The 21,696-nt window shown below is 44.3% G+C and overlaps 1 protein-coding gene across 8 annotated transcripts in view; it reads right to left on the bottom strand.

Moving 5' to 3' along the window:
• Positions 1-21,696, bottom strand: part of LOC140201862 (ankyrin-1-like) — a 302,101-nt gene that overhangs the window by 102,306 nt on the left and 178,099 nt on the right. For 7 of the 8 annotated variants that reach the window (XM_072266606.1, XM_072266608.1, XM_072266601.1 and 4 more), the window contains 7 exons: positions 21,581-21,679; positions 19,091-19,288; positions 17,320-17,418; positions 15,487-15,585; positions 12,861-12,959; positions 11,234-11,326; positions 5,906-5,978 (listed from right to left, as the gene is read on the bottom strand). In XM_072266606.1, coding sequence (XP_072122707.1) covers positions 5,906-5,978; positions 11,234-11,326; positions 12,861-12,959; positions 15,487-15,585; positions 17,320-17,418; positions 19,091-19,288; positions 21,581-21,679 — 760 coding nt within the window. The remainder of the gene's footprint in view (positions 1-5,905; positions 5,979-11,233; positions 11,327-12,860; positions 12,960-15,486; positions 15,586-17,319; positions 17,419-19,090; positions 19,289-21,580; positions 21,680-21,696) is intronic. The other variant, XM_072266605.1, reaches the window with a different exon arrangement.

A 21,696-nucleotide genomic window follows, 5' to 3' on the forward strand; every position in this document is an offset into this window, starting at 1 on the left:
ACTCAGACTCATTCTACATTAATCTCATTTCCTTCTCCCCTCAGATTTCACCACTCATCTACACACAAGTTGAAATTTAACCAATTAAATTGTCTAATCAGTCTACTTAAACTTCTCCTCATCCCATTCCAGAACGACTGGCCCCTCATCTTGTGACACTATTTTCTCCTTCAATATTCTTAACTTGGAAGAAAAGGCCTCCGACTTTTCAATCCCTCTCAGAATCTCTTTAATTTCAGGGTAATGATTTCTCATCCTTCCCAGATGGGACTAGGCAGATAAAGAGCTAGGCATAAGCTAGGTGGGCCAAAGGGCCTGTTTCTGTCCAATAGTGCTTCATGACTCTATGACTCGAATGCTAGTGAGTACAGGTTAATCATACCCACTCCTTATGAAGTAATCCTCTCTTTCCAACAAATCAATGTCCTGAGCAAGTAGTTCATTTCCCACCACAGTACTTGGCAGTTCAAGTTCATGTAATTAAGTTAAAATGGAATCAAGAGTTAAAAAAAACAATGATGAATTATCATGCAAAACTTTTCATATCTTCCATGGAAGGAAACCTACTCTAACCCAGTCTATCCTGCAGCTGACTCCAAATCTGTAGCCATATCCATATCTTAACCTTCCCATCAATTGACCATCTTAATTCTCTGCTCATCAGCATCAGCTCAAGAGCAATTGGGTAATGTATGAAGTGAATTGGATGGCGGGGTGGAGCTGTGCCTCCCAAAGGAGGTTTAAGGTGCTCCTTCCCTCCATTAGCCTTCGGCAAGGTGTAGCATCTACTTAGCAACCCCCCCCACCCCGATCAGAGTCACGTGAAGCCATGGGAGCAGGTGGTGGATGGTCATATGAGCAGCTGGTACACATCACAAGTCCTGGTTATGTGACCACTGATGCCAGGCAGACAATCTCTAAACAGTATTGATAATGGCTGGGGTCACCCATCTTGTAAAGACATTGCCCAGAAGAAGGCAATGGCAAACCTCTTCTGGAGAAAAATTTGCCAAGAACAATCATGGTCATGGAAAGACCACGATCACCCACGTCATACAACATGGTACATAACAAACGAACGATTAGGTAAGTACTACCTTTGCCAACAAGGTTCACATTTTATGGATTAATCAGTTTCACATCATGTTTATATTGTATAGAATAATAAAAACATTCCCAGGTGGTTTGCTGTCTTTATCTTCTTAATCACTTTTTAGTGTCCTTCTGTTGGTTCTTAAAAGCTTCCTAATTCTCTAACTTTCCATTAATTTTTGCTCTATTATATGCCCTCTCTTTGGCTTTTATGCTGGCTTTGACTTCTCTTGTAAGCCACGGTTTTGTTATCTTTCCTTTAGAATACTTCTTCCCCTTTGGGATGTATATATCCTGTGTCTTCTGAATTGCTTTCAGAAATTCCAGCCATTGCTGCTCTGCTGTCATCCATGTTCTTTTCCATTGAATTCTGGCCAGCTCCTCTCACATGCCTCTGTAATTCCCTTTACTCCATGGTAATACTGATACATCTGACTTTAGCTTCTCTTTCTCAAATTTCAGGGTGAATTTGATCATATTATGATCACTTCCCCTCAGGGTTCTTTTACTTTAAACTCTCCCATCAACTCTGGTTCATCACACAACACCCAGTCCAAAACAGTTGATCCCCAAGTGGTCTTAACCACAAGCTGCTCTGAAAAGCCATGTAGTAGGCATTCTAGAAGTTCCCCCTTTTGGAATCTAACACCAACCTGCTTTTCCCAATCTCCCTCTTGAAATCCCCCGTGACTATTGTAACATTGGTCTTTTGGCATGCATTTTCTATCTGCCTTTATAATTCGTAGATCCCATCTTCACTCCTGTTTGGAGTTTTCTGTTGTGGAGTCTTTATTCCCTTGCAGTTCCTCAGCTCTATCCATAAAGATTCAACACCTAATGACCCCTGTCACCTTTTTCAAATGATTTGATTTCATTTTTTACCAACAGAGCAACGCCGCGCCCTCTGCCTTCCTGCCTATTCTGTATACTGTGCACATTCAAATATAAGACCTTCAGTCCCGTATTCACCCTTTTTGAATTTGTCCACCTTTTACATTGCAACTCAGCCTGTTGTCTGCAGTTTTGCCCTATCAGCAGCCTCTCTTCACTATACATTGCCTCTGTTTGTAAACCAGCTACCTTATCTTCAGCAGTATGATCTGTCTTTCCTATGATACTTCTTGCATTGAAATATATGCAGCTCAGGACACTAGTCACGACATGTTCAACCTTTCAATTCCTAACTTTGTCTGAGGTCTTACCAACATCTGCCTCCACAAACTCGCCATTAATTGTCCTGGTACTCTGGTTCCCATCCCCTTGCAACTCTAGTTTAAGCCTCACTGTGCAGTCTTCCTGCTAAGATATTAGTTCCTCTCCAGTTCAGGTGCAAACTATCCCTTCTGTACAAGTCCAACATTCCCTGGAACAGAGCTCACTGATCCAAAACTCTTATGCCCTCTCTCCTGCACCAACTCCTTAGCCACATATTAAACTATTTAATCTTCCTAGTTCTGGCCTCAGTAGCATGTGGCAACAGTTAGCAATCTTGAGATCACAACTCTGGAGGTCCTGACCTTTATCTTAGCACCTAACTTCCTGAAGTCTCAATGCAGAACCTCATCACTCATCCTCCCCAAGTCATTGGTACCTATATGGACCATGATTTCTGGCTGTTCACCCTCTCAGTTAAGAATGCTGAGGACTTGATCTGAGATGTCCTGGAGTCTGACATCTGGGAAGCAACATACCATCCGGGAATCTTGTTCTCACCCACAGAATCTCTTGTCCATTCCCCTAGCAAACGAATCCCCTATCACCACAGTGTGCCTTTTCTCCCTCCTTCCATTCTGAGTAACAGAAGAAGGCTCAGTGCCAGAGATCTCACCATTGTGACCTTCCTCTGTTAGGTCAAGCACCCCCCCCCCCCCAACAATTTCCAAAGCAATATACCCATTGTTGGGCACAGAGGTAATCTGCACTGGCTCCTTAATCTCTTAGCCCTTCCTGATTGTCACCCAGTTTCCTGTGTCTTGCACCTTGGGTGTAAATACCTCTCTATCTATCACCCTGTTAGCCTCCCGAATGATCTGGAGTTCATCCAGTTCCAGCTCCAACTCCTTAACGCAGATTGTTAGAAGCTGCAGCTGGATGTACCTCGCAGTCGTATTCGTCAGGGACATTGGGCGTCTCTCTGCCTTCCCACATCCTGCAAGAGAAGCATTCAACTACCCTGCCTGGCATCTCTACTATCCTAGTGGAGCAGATATAAAGAAGAGAAGGAAAAGAAAACTTAACCTAGAGCTTTTCTTTTGCTTTCTCTGACCGAAACCTTGAAGAGCTAAAGGTTCAAGATGCTCTGATTCTGTACACTCAGCCAACAACCGCTGTGCTTGCCACTGCCTTCCTTTAATCCCAAACGCCAACTGGTCGCTGGTCAAAGCTCTTTTTCGTAAACTACTGTGAAACTGCCTTTAAAATCTCGACTGCCATCCTGATTAAAAGGTAGCTCTCCTTGCCGTGGATTATCCAACTCAGAGAAAACTGGTGCAAAGCTCTGCTTTTAAATCTTGAACGTGGACCCGACTGAAAGGTAGATCTTTTTACACACTGCCTCTTGCTGATTGGTCGCTCTTCAACTCAGAGAAACTGCCGCGAAGCTCTGCCTTTAAAATCTCAGTCGTCACCCTAATTAAAATGTAGCTCTCTAACGTACTCCCTGCCGTGAATTGCTGTTTTTCATTGACTCTACCGTGACTGCCTGCAAGAAAATGAATCTCAGGTATAAGGTGACATAGATATACTTTGATAATAAATTTACTTTGAATTTATCTTGAACTTTTGCGTTTATATGACATCATGTTAAACTGTTTTAGTGTGGTCTGTCAGATGAGCTACTTTCAGAACATACCTGTCTCAGCCCAGGCTAGAGATAGTGATAAACTGCTTTCAATCATGTCATGTAACCATCTCCATAACTAGTAATCCACAAGCAAAATCATACTGCCACATTACACAGCTCTAATGATGTTAACAATTCAGTAGTTATTGAGACAGTGAGCTGTTTGCCATGGAGAGGGAAGGCTCAGTGTCTGGCAGCGGAGACAGAGAGAGACAGAAGATGAGAGGTATGGCTGGCCACCTTTGTCTGTGTGGGTGCAGTGGATGTTTCTCAGCTATTGTGACTGCCTAACATACTGCCAGGTCGTTGCATACACCTGTACACATTTCTTCTGTGTACGACGATCAGTCTGAAATATTGACCACTTCCCTAGTTACCACTGGGGGTAAAACTGAGCCCTTCCTCCTGTACACAGGGTGCTTCCCTGAAGTCAGAAACAATAAACCTTGCAAGTGTAACTAGCACTGAATATCCTTCAAGTCTTTACACACTCTCCCCAGGCACCTCTGCAGGCCTAAATATTCTTGGTTCTGATCTTTTGAGCTTTTTGTCCTGTGATGGACTCACTAACTCTGGTTGAATCTTCAACTCTCTTAGTCCAACTCTATGGAACAAGATATATGGCCCAGTCCATCACGGGTAAAGTCCTCGCTTCCACTGAGCACATCTATACGAAGCACTGTCATAGGAAAGCAGCATCCATCATCAGGGGTCTCCACCACCCGGGTTATACTCTCTTCTCGCTGCTGCCATCAGGAGGAAGGTACAGGAGCCTCGAGACTCACACCACCAGGTTCAGAAACAGTTATTACCCCTCAACCATCAGTCCCTTGAACTAGCGGGGATAACTTCTTTCAACTTCACTTACCCCATTACTGAACTGTTCCTACAACCTATGGACACACTTTCAAGGACTCTTCATCTCACGTTCCCGATATTTATTGCTTATATTTATTATTTTCTCTTTTGTATTTGTGCAGTTTGTTGTCTTTTGCACAATGGGTGATCGTCCGCCCTCTTGGGTGTGGTCTTTTCTTATTCTATTATGGTTCTTGGATTTACTGAGTGTGCCCGCAAAAGAACGAATCTCAGAGGATGCATATAGTAGCATATATGTACACTGATAATAAATTTACTTTGAACTTTGAATTAAGTTCAGCTTTTTATCTGAGTTTTAACTAGCTCTTCTGCATTTCCTGCCCTCTCACTGTGAATTCATAATAATTAATTATTGAAATAATTTTCAATAATTCTTAAATACATCATAAAACTATAAATTGTTATTTCAGGCTGTTGATATACAGTCATATTTACAACATTAATTTTATATCAACAAAAAATGTGATTGACAGGTTCTGGGAGGGATTTTGTTGATTCCCTGATAAAAATAAGATCTATGAGATACAGATTAGATTATCTTTACCTGTCACATGTATGTTGAAACATCAGACCATACAGTGAAATGTGTTGTTTTGTGACCAACACAGCCCGAAGATGTGTTGCATGCAGCCCACAATTGTCACCATGCTTCTAGCTCTAACCTGTCCATCTTTAGAATGTTCAAAGGTTCATTTATAATCAAAGTATGCATGCAGTATACAACTCTGAGATTCACCTTCTCCAGATAACCATGAAACAAACGAAACCACGGAAGTCATTCAAAGAAAAACATCAATACCCCCACCCCGGCACAAAAACAAAACAAATCTCGCATACAGCAACACGATCATCAACTCCCCTGTGCAAAAAAAACCAAATCTCACAAACGGCTGCGCGAAGGAAACTAGAGCGCCTGCAGGAAGCCCATGCAGCCACGGGAGAAAGTACAATCTCCATACAGACAGCACTGGGAACTTGTAAATACATCAGCGTGTGATGTTGTGTTTAAAGGAGCAGATTTAATCTCCTTAGGTACCCATAAGAACAAGCTGATAGGTCAATACGAGGTCCTCCACCGAGTCTGTCACTCACCTTCATCCTCCGACACATCCAGGGTTTCATCAACGGTTTCGGGAAAACTCAGCCTGTGCTTCTCAGTGACAGTCTGTGGGGAAAAAGTGTTATTAATTCCAGTGGATTTATTAGTATTGACAATAAACACTTCCTTTCCACTGTACCTCCTGCAACACTTCTAAAAGGTCTTCCAGAGCGGAATGTAGATCACTTTGGATGACCTCACAGGCACTAAAGAGTATAAAGACTTGAAGACCAATGGATTCCCCCTCCCTGTTCACCATTCTGTAAGATCCTATCTGATCTGTTAGCTTGATGCCATTTCCCTGCTGTAATCCAGTTTCTGTGTAAGTCTTCTTCTATGTTGACAACTGAGGCACCACAGTTTTCCTGGTTAGCAAGTTCCAAAGATTCAGCACCTCAGCCTGTTTCTTACATTAGTCCTGAATGGGCAATCCCTTATTATGAGATTGTGACCTCTGGTTATGGGTACCCCAGCCAGGGAAAATCTTATTCTTGCACCTAAAGCCTGTAAGAATTTTGTATGTTTAATGAGGTAATTTCTCATTTCCTGAAATGAGTTTGCCTAATCTCACCTTGTCTCACCGACCAACTATAAGAGGAATCGATTTGGTGAATTTCACTTTCATCCTTCACAAGTATATCCTTCCCTAACTTGGGCAACTGGACCCATACAGAATATTCCTGATGTACAGTACTGTGCTGAAGTCTTAGGCACATATATATAGTGTAACACTCTCACTGGGCTCATATACAAACTTGGCTCAATAGCTGACCCGGCCGACAGCCGTGTGACTCAGTGCTGAGAAGGCCACCTTTCACAAACAATATACCTCTATGATTGGAATGATTTGGGCATCAACTAAACAGAAATGTCGTTTCAATTAAAGAAACCTTCCACTGTATATATACTGCCCATACACAATAACCGCTCGGCAAGAAATAATAGAATGTAACTGCATAAAATTACAAAGGAAGTATATTTATTCATTTCAGCTCTATCAAATAGTTAATGGGAAAAAGAAAAGAAAACAAAAGGGCCAATTACAGTTAAACCAGTCTAATATGCATATAACCATTGGAGCTCGTCTCTTCCAAAGCTGGGTACTTGGGGGTATATCTCTTACTCAGGCAATAGACCCATGGTCTATGTGAAAACACCCGCCACATTTTCAAACTCCCCTCAAAGACCATCTTGAGCAAACTGACACTCTCTCTTATGAGTTTTGCCCTTCCTCCTTGCAGCCATTCATCTGCACAAAGCACTTCTTGCAACGGGGACTCTCCAAAGGCATTCTGTGGCATCTTCCCTTTTGTCTCGCTCCGCAGATCCCACCAAAAGAACTCAAACAGGACTACTGTCCGTCACAAAACTCTCTCTGTCCTGCTCTCACTGGAACTTTCTCCAGATTGCACCAACCCGACTGGCTGACACAACACTCCTAAGTTCAACAGCAGGGCTTCTTATCTCTAGCTGAAACCAAAACACTCTACTAGCAGGACACACTACTTTTGCAGAAACTGCTAAAACAAAATACTTACAGCATAGCAATAGAAATGTTAACAAGGGCATTACAATAGCTAGGGGTGCCTAAAACCTTTGCACAGTACTGTAGTATTTCATGTGTTGTACTGTACTGCTGCAAAAAAAAAAATCATGGCATATGTGAGTGATGCTAAACCTGATTCTGATATGGGTCTCTAGCAGACTGAGAGTGGGAAGGGGGAAGGGAAAGGAGAATCATGGTTGGGAGAAGGGGAAGGGGGAGGGGAAGGTGTGGGAAGAACCAGAGAGACATTCTGTAATGATCAATAAACCAATTGTTTGGAATCAAGTGACCTTGCCTGGTATCTGAGGATAGGTGTGTCTGCACCTGCGCCACCCCCCCACCCTTAGCAGACCTTCTCTGTCACCTGTCCCACACCTCCTCCGCAGCACCCCACCCTCGCCATTCCCAATATCCATTGATCCTTCCAGATTCACAAACTCAGCTTCCACTGCACATTGGCAAATACAGTACTGTGTAAAAATCTTAGGCACCATAGCTATGAATATGTGCCTAAGATTTTTGTGCAGGTCTATGGTTTCATGGAATTAATATACAACTAGAGCAAGACATCTCAATTGCCAGAGGAAGTAGTAGAGGCAGGTATAATTACGATGCTTAAAAGGCATTTGAACAGGAGTTGAAGGGATATGAGCCAAACAAAGGCAAATGGGACTAGTTCAGGAAGGAATCACAAACAAGAGAAAATCTGCAGATGCGGGAAATCAAAGAAATAAACACAAAATGCTGGGGGAGCTCAGCAGGACAGGCAGCATCTATGGAAAAAAGTATAAAAAAAGGGTCTGGATGAAGGGTCTCGGCCCAAAAAGTCGACTGTACTTCTTTTCCATAGATGCTGCCTGGCTTGCTGAGTTCCTCCAGCATTTTATGTGTGTTGCTTAATTCAGGAACGTTGCTTGGCATGAATAAATTGGGCTGAAGGGCCTGTTTGCATGCTGTACAGCTCTTAATCCTAACTCAATCATGGGTCAATTTACAATGACTAATTAACCTGCTAACTGGTACATCTTTGGACTGTGGGAGGAAACCAGAGTACTTGGAGGAAACCCACACAGCCACGGGGAGAACGTAAAAAACTCCTTACAGGCAGTGGCAGGAATTGAACCCACGTGGCCTGGACTGTAAAGCGTTGTGCTAACCGCTACACTACTGCGCACTGACTCCAAAAAAATGAATGGTAAATCCGTGAGGGGAAATGTCTGAGGACGGTCAACAATAAGGACAGGGATCTTGACCTAACCAGCAATGAAGGCAGCAACTCTCTTCCTGTAGATTTAATTTCTGACTGGGAACCTGAATCAGTTAAAACACTGTATGGTACATATATGTGTGGACCATCGATGTACCTGCTGTGTATGCAGGGCTGCCTATCAGTAACATTGAAGGATCAGATAATTTGGCAAATATTGATGGGACATTCCTGCTCTTCTTTAACAAAGCGTCATGGCACCTGAGAAAAAAAAAAGCAAGGACCTTTCATGATTCCTGGATGTCCCGAAGATCTTCACAGCAAATGACGAACTTCTGCAGGGAGGTCACTGTTGCAATATCGCTATCTCAGAACACGGAACAGCACAGCACAGGAACAGGTCCTTCAGCCAACGATATCTGTACTGACCATGATGACAAATTAAACGAAGCCCATCTGCCTGTGCACGGTCTATATTCCTCCAGTCTCAGCAGGTCTGCATGCCTGTCTAAATGCTTCTTATCACGCCTGCTTCCACCATCACCCTTGGCAGGGCATTCCAGTCACCCATCACTCACTGTGTAAGAAGAACCTCTCATCTGAACTTCCTCACTCCAGAAAAAAAAATCCTTCCAAATTAGAAACAACAGTACAATCTCGGAGAATGATTTGAAGATTGTTTATGACTTTGAAGGTTCTCACTTTTGAGCTTTTCTTCTTGTTTGATCTTGTTTTCTAACTATTCATTAAAACTGAAATTATTAGTGTGTACTTGTGCTGAGAATCTTACAAGGTATCAACATAGTCCTGGAACCAGAAATTTGGAGGTTCAAACCTCCTTTCCAAAGCCTATCAACTTGAGCATATAATTCGAGACCAAAGGTCGACAGAGATGAGGTCCCATTTACTTTGTCTGGGGGATCCCATGGTGATATTAGGTTAGGCAAGTTAATCCCATTGATGAGGTTAATTTTTGCCCCACAGTCAGCATTGGCAAAACGTAATCAGGCCATTGAGATGTTGCTGTTTGTGAGACCTTGTCATGCCTAAACTGGCTGCCTGGTTTCACACAGTACTTCCCAGGGTGTTAGGTGGTCTGGGATCACCTGCAGAGGGTCGTAGGCTCAGCTAGATTCCATCATGGGCACTAGCCTCCCTACCATTGAGGACATCTTCAAAAGGCAACTCCTTAAGAAGGACTCCCGCCACCCAAGAAATATACAGCTTATAAAGCAGAAGAGAATCAACAAACTCATTCGTAAGGCCAGTGATGTTGTGGGGATGGAACTGGACGGTGGTGTCTGAAAAAAGGATGCTGTCCAAGTTGCATGCCATCTTGGACAATGTCTCCCATCCACTACATAATGTACTGGTTGGGCACAGGAGTACATTTAGCCAGAGACTCATTCCACCGAGATGTAACATAGAGCGTCATAGGAGGTCATTCCTGCCTGTGGCCATCAAACTTTACAACTTCTCCCTTGGAGGGTCAGACACCCTGAGCCAATAGGCTGGTCCTGGACTTATTTCCTGGCATAATTTACATATTACTATTTAACGATTTATGATTTTATTACTATTTAATTATTTATGGTGCAACTGTAACGAAAACCAATTTCCCCCGGGATCAATAAAGTATGACTATGACTATGACTAAGAACTCTCTCTCTTATTCTTCTTACCCTCTTCTCTCTCCTCTTCCCTCCCCTTGCTCTCACAACAAATTTTATGGCATTGTTCAGTGATAAGCACAGCGATTAGCGCTTAACAGTACCAGCGACCTGGGTTCAATTCCCATTGGTGCCTGCCAGGAGTTTATGCAATCTCCCTGTGACCACATGTGTCTCCTCCGGGTGCTTTGGTTTCCTCTCACAGTCCAAAGACGTAACGGCCGGTAGGTTAATTAGTCATTGCAAACTGTCATTAGGCCAGGTGGCACAGCTCGAAGGGTTGACTCCGTGCTGTGTTTCAATAAATAAATAACCTGATTCGGAGTCTGACTCCCCTGGATTCAGATAAGTACAAGTGTGTTTTTCTTTCTAAGGGGCGAATTGCCTGTGTCCCCAATGCGACTGAGATACAAGGCAAAGAGGAATTCTGTCTCACATATTTGTGGTGTTCTCCTGCACCCTACAGATTCTTCACTTGGTGTCACCGGGCCATGGGATTGTGGTGGGCTTGACAAAGGAGCCCAGAGCAGCCACATATAATTTCCAGCTAATTGCAGCTAATTAGCTGCCAAGGCCACTTGTAGCATCTTGTCTGGGATCCTGTCAACTGGTAGGAATCTAGATAGTGCACTTCATGCAGAGTTAAATGCAGCCCTGTTGCAGGCATATGAATAATTGCCTTGATCTTCATTAAACATCGAGGCAGACACAGTTAAAGTGAAACCCCATAAGCTGGAAGCCTGGAGCTGTTTCCTTGACATCATCTACTTTCTCCAGGGCATGCCTCCTCGTGCTTTGTGGCACACTTGACAGAACTTGTGACTACATGTATGTGTGAGAACCAGTGTGGATTGTGATTGAGGTCACCATCAGGTTAGGCACTGCTCTCCACACTCACTGCGCTCATGGTCTCGTCAGTGACAATCTTTAATACGTCCGTTACGGAGATGTACCCAAGCCGCTTTGCAATCGCTAACGCTGTGCTTCCATTCTGAAAATGGATCAGAACATTGCTCGGTGTCAGAATCAATCACAGTGAGAATGCATAGACAGCACAAGCTCCCTTCAGTTAGGACAAAGACGTCAATCACTCTGGAGATTTTCTGGCAACCTTCCCCCCACCCCTTTGAACCATTGACTCTTACTGGATATTTGTTCCCAATGTCTTCTGGAGAAGTTTGTACCTCATGTAATTGGTTACCATTCAAGGTGAACATCCAACCATTGACTCCTACTAGACAACCATTCCCAATGTTCTCTAGAGAGGGTTGTACCTCATGTAAGTGGTTATCACTCAGGGTGAATGTCCAGCCATGATTCATGCTACACAACTGTTGCCAATGTTACCTGGAGAGAATTGTACTTCATATAAGTGGTTACTATTCAATGGGAAAATTGAACCATTATGGATGCATGGTTGTCACAGTTCCCGATGATCCCTGGAGAAACTTGCACCTCATGTAAGTGGTTATTGTTCAACGTGAATGTCGAACTACTGACTCATTCTAGACAACTGCTCCCAATATTCTCTGGAAAGGTTTTACCTCATGTATTTAGTTACCATTCAAGGAAACGTCCAACCATTAACTCATGCAAGACAACCATTCTTAATGGTAGCTGGAGAGATTTGTACCTCATGTAAATTGTTACCATTCAAGGTGAAGGTCGAACCATTGACTCATGCTAGATGGCAGTTCCCAAAGTTCTTTGGATAAGCTTGCACCTCATGTAAGTGGCTACCATTCAGGGTGAATATTGAACTATTGACTCTTTCTAGACAGCTTTTCCCAATGTTCTCAGGAGAACATTGGTTACCATGCAAGTTGAACTTTGAACATGGAGGTCTCAGTGATTTACCAGAGGCAGTAGGTCTCACTGATTAGGCTGTCTTCACACACATTGCAGAGCAACATGGTGATGGAATCCTGGACTTCACTTGTTTCCACGTGTACTGGGGTCAATTGTCCATTACCCCCTCATCCGCTAACTCAGTGCACAAATAAAATAGACCAGAGTAGGTCAACCATTCAATAAGATCAAAGCCTATACTGCATTTAACTTTCCTACTCAACCCTGGAACAATCTAACCAGTTCAGTCTTAATTATATTCAGTGCCAGAAACCCATAGCTCTGGAGCTTGAGAACTCTGAAGAAGTTTCTCCTCATCCTATTCCAAATCATCAACTCCTTGTCCTGTGCTCCGACTCCAGAAGAACTGGGGACCAGTGCCTTCTGCTATTGTTGTAAGTGCTGAGACACCTAGATAGCACGAAGCATGGAACTGGGTCCTTGTTGGTGCCAAGTTACATTTGAGATCCTAAATATCTTTTCAGCACTGAGTGCCTGTGGGACTAGTTACTTTTGTTGTCGGGGGCTGAATTTATTGCAACAACAATCATCTTGTGGGGTAATTCAGCCATTCTGTACATGCACACACATTGATAAGCCTCGCTTGCTCAGGTCCACAGGGCTGTCTCTTATACTTCACATAACTAGCAGAGTACAATTCCCATCTCAGAACCCACCATGGTGGTTTCATTTGGAGACGCTCCGTGCTTTAAGAGGAGAGTAACGACATCCGTGTGGCCTTGCTGTGCAGCTTGATGCAAAGGCGTGTGTCCAATCTATGGCGAGAGACAGGGAGAGAGAGAGGGAGCGAGGGGAGAAAGAGAGAGGTAGGGCAGAGGAAGGAGAAACAGAGAGAAAGGAGAGGAGAGGAGAGAGAGAGGAGAGAGAGAAGGCAGAAAGAATGAGAGGCAGGAAAGAGTGAGAGGTGGAAAAAGAGAGACAGGAGGAGGAAAGAGAAAGGAAGGAAAGAGAGAGAGAGAGGAAAGAGAAAGAGAGGGGTAAGAATGGAAGGGAGAGAGGGAGACAGAGAGAGAAGGAGAAAGAGAGAGGGGAGAGAGGGAGTGAAGTAGAGAGATGGAAAGAGTGTTATTAAGCACACCAAAAGATAATCTTAAAAAAAAATGCCATCTGACCCTGCATTTCCTCTGATCTTACATTTGTTTTCCATCTTGTTCCCTTCCCTTGACTCACTGGGAAGGTGGCTGATAGGTCCCAGTTCTGTGATGGTGGACCTCAGCCTTCCTCTCTCAGTCACCCACATAAAGCAAAGGTGCCAGCACTGGTTTGACAAGGCATCGATCTGTCGTGTCCTGTATCTATAGTGACTCAGTGCAATTTCTTCATTCCTTGAACCCCACACACCCCACTAAAATTTTTTAAGCAAGTGAGCGGGATGGTTATAACAAGATGCCCACAAGCCAATGTGGCAGGCTGTGAGCATATCCCCAGGAATCTGTGCTCTGCGAAGCTGAATGACACAGTACTCTGTTTAAGCCTGTGATATTTCACTTGCCTTTATGAAATATACACAGGGCAGAGGGGTGACCTCAGTTCCAGTCCCATTCCTCATCATCCTCAAAGACCTACTCCACACTGGTTGAATTGCAACCTGAAAACTGTCTCTCCTAACTTTTCAAACATCAAGCCTTGACTTCTGTCCCAAAGCAGCCAATTATTTGTAAATCATAAATGGATGCACTGGAAGGGATGTGAAAGGTGCTACGAAAATGGACTTCTTCCTTCTTATTCATTTCCTAGTGCAGGATTTCCCACCAAGAGGTGTGTTTCGGTGCGGAAGCTTTAGAGCAGGGGTTCCCAACCAATGGTCCACCGACCTACGGTTAGTGATAGGGGTTCAGGGTATAAAAACAGTTTGGGAACGCCTGTTTCAGAGAGGGTGCAGAGGGTGCAGAGAATGGAGATGCTTCTGAGGGGGTGCAGAGGTTACCTGGATTAGACTGCATGTCTTTTCCTACGAGGATAGGCTGAATGAGCCAGGGCTTTTCTCGTTGGAGCGAAAGAGCATGTGAGGTGATTTGGTAGAGGTGTACGAGATGATATTGGCAAAGTTTGAGTGGATAGCCAGAAAGACTTTTTCCCCAGGTGAAGTTGGCTAATACAAGGTATTTTTAAGGTGTTTTGAGGACAGTATAGGGTGGGATGTCAAAGGTAAGTTGTTTTTACACAGAAACTGGTGGGTGTGTGGAACATGCCACTGGTGTGGTCGTAGAGCCAGACACACTCAACAATTGAGGAATAGCATCTTCCCCTCTGCCATCCAATTTCTGAATGAACACTGAAACCAGGAACACTAACTCAATACTTTTTTTATTTCTATTTTTGCACTACTTATTTAATTTAACTATTTAATATATGTGGGCACGTGGCCAAGTGGTTAAGGCATTGGACTAGCGACCTGAAGGTCATGAGTTCGAGCCCCAGCCGAGGCAACATGTTGTGTCCTTGAGCAAGGCTCTTAGTCACACATTGCTCTGTGACGACACTGGTGCCAAGCCGTATGGGTCCTCATGCCCTTCCCTTGGACAACATCGGTGGCGTGGAGAGACTTGCAGCATGGACAACTGCTGGTCTTCCATACAACCTTGCCCAGGCCTTATACTTACTGCAATCTACAGTTTTCCTCTGATACCATATATCGCATTGTACTGTTGCTGCAAAGACAAATTTCACGACATACGCTGGTGATATTAACAATTATTCTGATTCTGAGATACATGAGGGGCATTTAAGAATGTCTTAGATAGGCATTTGGATAATAAAAAAAAAGGAGGGGTGTGTAGGAGGGAAGGATTAGGTTGATCACAGAGTAGGTTAAAAGGTCGGCAGAAGATTTTGGCCCAAATGGCCTATAGTGTGCTGTAACGTTCTATGTTCTATGCACCTATAGGATCTTACTGACCACTGTCCTCCACTGGCAGTAAAAGGTCCAATGTCCCGAGCTTGGAAAAGGCATCAATGAAGACAGAACATTGAACAGTATAGCACAGTACAGACTGTCTGGCCCACAATACTGTCCTAATCTATACTGTTGTGCATTTAATATTTCAGTAATATTTGAGTAATTCTGTATATATATAGTTTGATTAAGCATTTTTGTTCATTTAAATAATTCTTTATGGGTTATATGTAAAAATACGTGAATTGCATTCATCATCGCGCTACCACATGATATGTGCACGCCTCCTTAAGGGAAAGTTCTTGCCACATCTCCAGCTTCTTGGATAAAAGCTGACAAAGCATTTCTCCCCAAACGTTAAGCAACTAATCAGAAGGTGGCTGTACCTTGGTTTTGCAATTGACGTTCGCCTGGTTCTGGAGCAGAAACTTCACCATGTTAATGTTTCCATGGTGACAGGCCATATGCAGTGGTGTGTATCCAGACTGTGAAAACAAAACGTCACTTCTTTTACACAGGGAAACCCCGATACAGGGAAGACACATCACGATCACAAAAGACTTTTGAACAGTACTGCACATATACACACATATGTACATATATAAAATTGTAATTTAGTTTTTATATACAGTATTGTAATCTTATATGTATTGCAATGTACTGCTGCTACTGGCATATACAAGTGATATTAATCCTGATTCTCATTCTGAGATGCAGATAGGTTTGCCTGAACGATTCCTGGCACAGATCCAGGTAACAAACTACAAAGATGAGTCGAACCGATCGAGGCATTAAATTCAGCAAGGTCCCAGAGAACGGAACTTCAGGGCCTCAGAACAGCAGACAACATAATCAAAGAACCCTCCCACGATGCACTTCTCTTTTCTGCCCTCTCTCATCAGGCAGAAGGTACAAAGGTTTGAAAACACAAACCACACTTAAGGACCGCTTTGATCCCACTGTTACAAAACTATTGAATGGACCTTTTGTATGATAACAATGAACTTTTGGCCTCACAATTTACTCTAACCATAACACTATATTCTGCCCTATATTATTGCTTTGCTGGGTATCATCTTCATGTGCGTATGTTTTGAAATGATCTGTATGGATGGCATGCAAAACAAAGATTTTCACTCTAACTCAGTACATATAACAATAATAAACCAATTAACAATGGATAAGCACAAGTGATTTTGCAGATGCTGAAAATCCAAAGCAACACACACTAAATGCTGGACAGAACTCAGCAGGTCAGACAGCATCTGCGGACGCTGAAGAGGAGCTGACATTTCAGATCAACACAGCCTCAGATCCTTATGCAGGGCCTCCACATGAAACGCTGATGATTCCTCAGCCTCACCTGGTAAGGATCTTCAGTACTGGTGCTGGTTTAGTATTGTCACAGGCACTAACATAGAGAGAAAATCCTGTCTTTCATACGGTTCATACAGATCAAATCATCACAGAGTGCATTGAGCTAGACTAAAGTAAAACAATCACCATTCATTAGATGCTATGTTGTATGACGTGGGCAATCATGGTCTTAACTGCGATTGTTCTTGGCAAATTTTTCTACAGAAGGGGGTTGCCATTGCCTTCTTCTGGGCAGTGTCTTTACAAGACGGGTCATTATCAGTACTCCTCAGAGATTTTCTGCCTGGCGTCAGTGGTCACATAACCAGGACGTGATATGCACCAGCTGCTCATACGACCATCCACCACCTGCTCCCATGGCTTCATATGACCCTGATCGGGGGTGGGGGTGGGGCAAAGTAGGTGTTACACCTTGGCCAAGGGTGACCTGCAGGCTGGCAGAGGAAAGCAGTGCTTTACAATCCCTTTGGTCTAGACACATCTCCACCCCGCCACCCAGAACAATAACAATGCAGAATAAAGTGTAAAAGTTATTGTAAAAGTGCAGTGCAGGTAAACAATAAAGTGCAAGATCATAACGAGGTAGGTTATGATGCCAAGAGTCCATTTTAGTGGACAAGAGGTCCATTAAAGAGACTGATAACAGTGGGATAGAAGCTGTCCTTGAGCCTGGTGGTGTGTGCTTTCAGGCTTTTGTATCTTCTGCCCATTGGGAGAGAGGAGAAGGGAGAATGTCTGTAGGTGGAGATCAGGGCATGTGGTCTCAAAGTTAACACTGTGTGCCTGCTTACACTGCAGCCTGTTATAAAAGCTCTGGGTTGAGTCACTACACAAGAAATTACCCTTGTCATTGGTTCAGGAGACGCCCCATGATTGGTGAGTACTTCAGCCACTGGAACGCGGTCCTCCTGAGCCACCAGATGTAGCGGTGTCAGGCCATTCTACGAGACACAAGAGAGAGCATTGGCTAGCAAACTTGAATGCAGCACATTCTCCCAGTGTACCCCCCCCCCCCCAAGCAGAGTGGGACACACTCTGGGCTTGAGTGTGGAATGAGCTGTTGACCATCCACATAGCAGCTCAGGCTCAGACCCGCTTGAACAAGACATTTCACTCACAGCCCCGTCCACCACCTCAACAAGTTGTAGAGCCACAAGAATAGTCTTTCAGTGTTGCTCCACTACAGCAGGGCCATATTAGCAGCAAAGACCCAACTTTGCCTACATAAGACCATAACAAGACATCACCATCATATGCCATGTCCTATGATGTGGGCAATCATAGTCCCATGACCATGATCGTTCTTGGCCAATATTTCTACAGAAGTGGTTTGCTACTGCCTTCTTTTGTGCAATGTCTTTACAAGATGAAGCTAATCTCTAGAGAGTTTTAAAGAAGGGTAGGAAAAACAATAGTGAGTTTTACTACCAATAGGCTTCTGATTGTGTCTTTATTACCTCCTATTTTCTTGTTTTTGCCCTTACTTCACTGTCTTGAAGCAAGGCAAACAAAACAAAAAGAAAACTGTATTAATCACACTTCTTCTTCGATGCAATTACTGCAATCAATAACCTGTAACTTCCCTTTTGGTGTTGAGTCATTGAACTGACATGCTTATAAGTGTTGGTAGGGGGGATGTGAGAGGTAGGTTTTTTTTTCCACCAATTGTGTTAAGTGCAGGAGATGAGTGTAGTGGTAGAGGCAGATATATTAGGGACATTTAAACGTCTCTTAGATAGGCACACTGATGAATGAAAAGTGGAGGGCTACGTGGGAGGGAAGGGTTCGATTGATCTTGAAGCAGGTTAAAAGCTTGGCAGAAAGTTGTGGGCCAAAGAGCCTGGGGTGGCCAGGAAGCGCAGTGGTTAGCACAACGCTTTACAGTACAGGCGATCTGGTTCAATTCCCTCCGCTGCCTGTAAGGGGTTTGTATGTTTCCCCTTGTGACCGTGTCGGTTTCCTCTGGGTGCTCTGATTCCTCCCACAGTCCAAAGACAGACCGGTTAGTAGGTTAGTTGGTTAGTTGGTCATTGTAAATTGTCCCATGATTAGGCTAGAGTTAAATTGGGGATCACTGGTTGGCGTGGCTCAGAGGGCTGGAAAGGCCCATTCACGCTGTATCCCAACAGATAAAGTAATAAGTAATAGTCTATAGTGTTCTCTGTTTCAATACTACAATATTTCATGATTCTCACTACTTACGGTCAATAGCTTCAAATTATGACACAGTCACCTCTGGTCAGAACACACTCAAGTCCCTTTGGTATGCGCATGTCCCAGAAGGCCTCCAAAGTACTTGTGGATATTGCATGCTCCTTCTTCAGGGACATAACCCCAGAAGAGGGCCAGGCAATCGGCTTGGACAGAACCCCCAGCTGCCCAACACCTGGACCCATGGATGGCCGCCTTAGCCAGGCCAAGAAGCAAACCATGAAAAAGATTCCATTTCTCTGGATTAGTGCCTTGTTGGAGCGGCAGGGGCGGGAATTGAACCCACAATCCACTGGCAGTGTAGGAACTATTGAAGCACGGCTGACAGGATGGAAGGCCTGATGGACTCCTTAAACAACTGCCCCCCCAACTCTGTTTGGTGTTCTACTTGCTGGTCCCTACCTTACTGCTCAGGTTGGTATCTGCTTCATTGCTAAGGAGCAAGTTGACCATCTCCATGTGGCCGTCCTGGGCTGCCAGGTGCAAAGGTGTCATCCCCTGGAAGGACTCCGTGTTGGCCGAGGCTCCGTACTCCAACAGGATCCTCGCTATCTCCGTCTGGTTCTGCTTGGCGGCGATGTGTAGTGGGGCGTAGCCGTTCTGAAATTGGCACACATTTACCATCACTCTAGTCTGGTTCAAACGCTGCCCATCAAGCTAGGTCAATGCACTTAGTGAAACACTATGTGATGAGGGTAGCCATTTTGCTCCCTTGGCAACGGATGGTTGCCTAGGTTACCGGCTCAACTCAATATCACTGAAGACCTTGTCTGGGGTATTCATCTTTATCCTCTGTGAATAGGTGCATCACCACCCACATGTTTTTCAGCCTGGAATTTCAGAAGGTCTGGGGGAGGGGGTGGGATTTTAGTCTACCATGCTGTGTGCTGCAGCTTAAAAAAATTCTGGAGGAACTCAGTGTGTCAGGAAGATGGGACAATTGATATTGTGGATCGAGGCCCTTCGTCTGGACAGGAAGATAGAGGGAGACAGCCAGTAAAAAGAGGTGAAGGGAAGAGATGGAGCAATAGCCGGCTGGTGGTAGGTTGATCCAAGTGAGTCATGGTGACAGGTAACTGAGGGAGGGAGGAGAGTCAGCATGGTGTCAAAAACTGGGAGATAAAAGGTGGAAGCAATAAAAGGCTAAAGGTAACAAAATCTGATAGGAGAGGAAGATGGAGCATTAAAGGTCAAAATAAATTTTATTATCAAAGTACATATACGTCACTAAGTACATACCACGTGTTGGCACATGGCCAAGTGGTTAAGGTGTTGGTCTAGTGATCTGAAGGCCGTGGGTTCGAGCCTCAGCTGAGGCAGTGAGTTGTGTCCTTGAGCAAGGCACTTAACCACACATTGCTCTGCGACGACACTGGTGCCAAGCTGTATTGGCCCCAGTGCCCTTCCCTTGGACAACATCGGTGGCGTGGAGAGGGGAGACTTGCAGCATGGGCAACTACTGGTCTTCCATACAACCTTGCCCAGGCCTGCACCCTGGAAACCTTCCAAGGCACAAATCCATGGTCTCACGAGACTAATGGATGACTATTATACATCACCATATACAACCCTGAGATTCAACCCACAGGACACACTCAGCAAATCTACAGAATAGTAACTATAACAGGATCAATTAACGATCACCCAGAGTGCAGAAGACAACGGACCGCGCAGATGCGAGTATAAATAAATAACAATAAATAATGAAAACATGAGATAACGAGATAAATATTCCTTAAAAGTGAGATAATTAGTTGTGGGAACATTTCAATGATGGAGCAAGTGAGTGCAGTTTTCCCCTTTTATTCATGAGCCTGATGGTTCTGATGTTTGAGGGGGAGTATCTATACAAGGGAAGTGGGGAGGGAAATGTGTTGTGTGTTACTCCAGTTTCAGCACCTGGAATCTCTTATGAATCCACATCATGTGTAACAATGGATCTTAGCCTTGTATTTTAACAGTGAAAGGTGTCTTCTGCTCAGCTAGAGAGGAGGACCGCTGCGCCCGCTAACTGTACAGCACAGATCGGACTGTTCAGCTCATGATGCTGCGCCGATCTTTAACCTACTCCAAGATCAACCTAGCCCTTCCCTCCCACATAGTCTTCAAATTTTCTTTCAGCCTTTTGCCTATATAAGAGTCTCTTAAATGGTCCTATTGCATCCGCCTTTTCTACCAAATTTCTTCTGTTTCTCTTATTCCATAAGACATAAGACAAAGGAGCAGAAGTCGGCCATTTGGCCCATCGAGTCTGCTCCACCATTTTATCATGAGCTGATCCATTCTCCCATTTAGTCCCACTCCCCCGCCTTCTCACCTTAACCTTTGATGCCCTGGCTACTCAGATACCTATCAATCTCTGCCTTAAATACACCCAGTGACTTGGCCTCCACTGCCACTCGTAGCAACAAATTCCATAGATTCACCACCCTCTGGCTAAAAAAATTTCTTCGCATCTCTGTTCTGAATGGGCGCCCATCAATCCTTAAGTCATGCCCTCTCGTACTAGACTCCCCCCATCATGGGAAACAACTTTGCCACATCCACTCTGTCCATGCCTTTCAACATTCGAAATGTTTCTATGAGGTCCCCCCTCATTCTTCTAAACTCCAAGGAATTCCTGCCTCCCCCCAATACTTTTGTCAAATAACCTTAAAAATAAGCCCCCTTCTTCCCTCTGAGTCAGTTCTGCTTAGGGAAATAGGTGTTGGCTGTCCACTCTATCTACTGTATGCCTCTTATCATCTTATACACCAGGAGTACTGGTGTTCTTGGTGGATGAGGTACACAGAGGCTCTCCTTCCCTACAGCTGCCTGGTTGTTCAAACTCCTTACACTACAGCTCTGCTAGCTAAAGGCCCTGGCAGGTGGGAATGTCTTGCCTGTACTTACCCGTGCCGTGGCATGCGGAGATGCATTTTGTTCGAGAAGAAGCTTCACGATGTCTTGGTTGTCATGGTGAACTGCCACATGGAGCGGGGTCAGCCCGTTCTGCAAGGGACGTGGAG

The sequence above is a fragment of the Mobula birostris genome, chromosome 8 (genome assembly GCF_030028105.1).
Source record: "Mobula birostris isolate sMobBir1 chromosome 8, sMobBir1.hap1, whole genome shotgun sequence".
NCBI classification, from domain to species: domain Eukaryota; kingdom Metazoa; phylum Chordata; class Chondrichthyes; order Myliobatiformes; family Myliobatidae; genus Mobula; species Mobula birostris.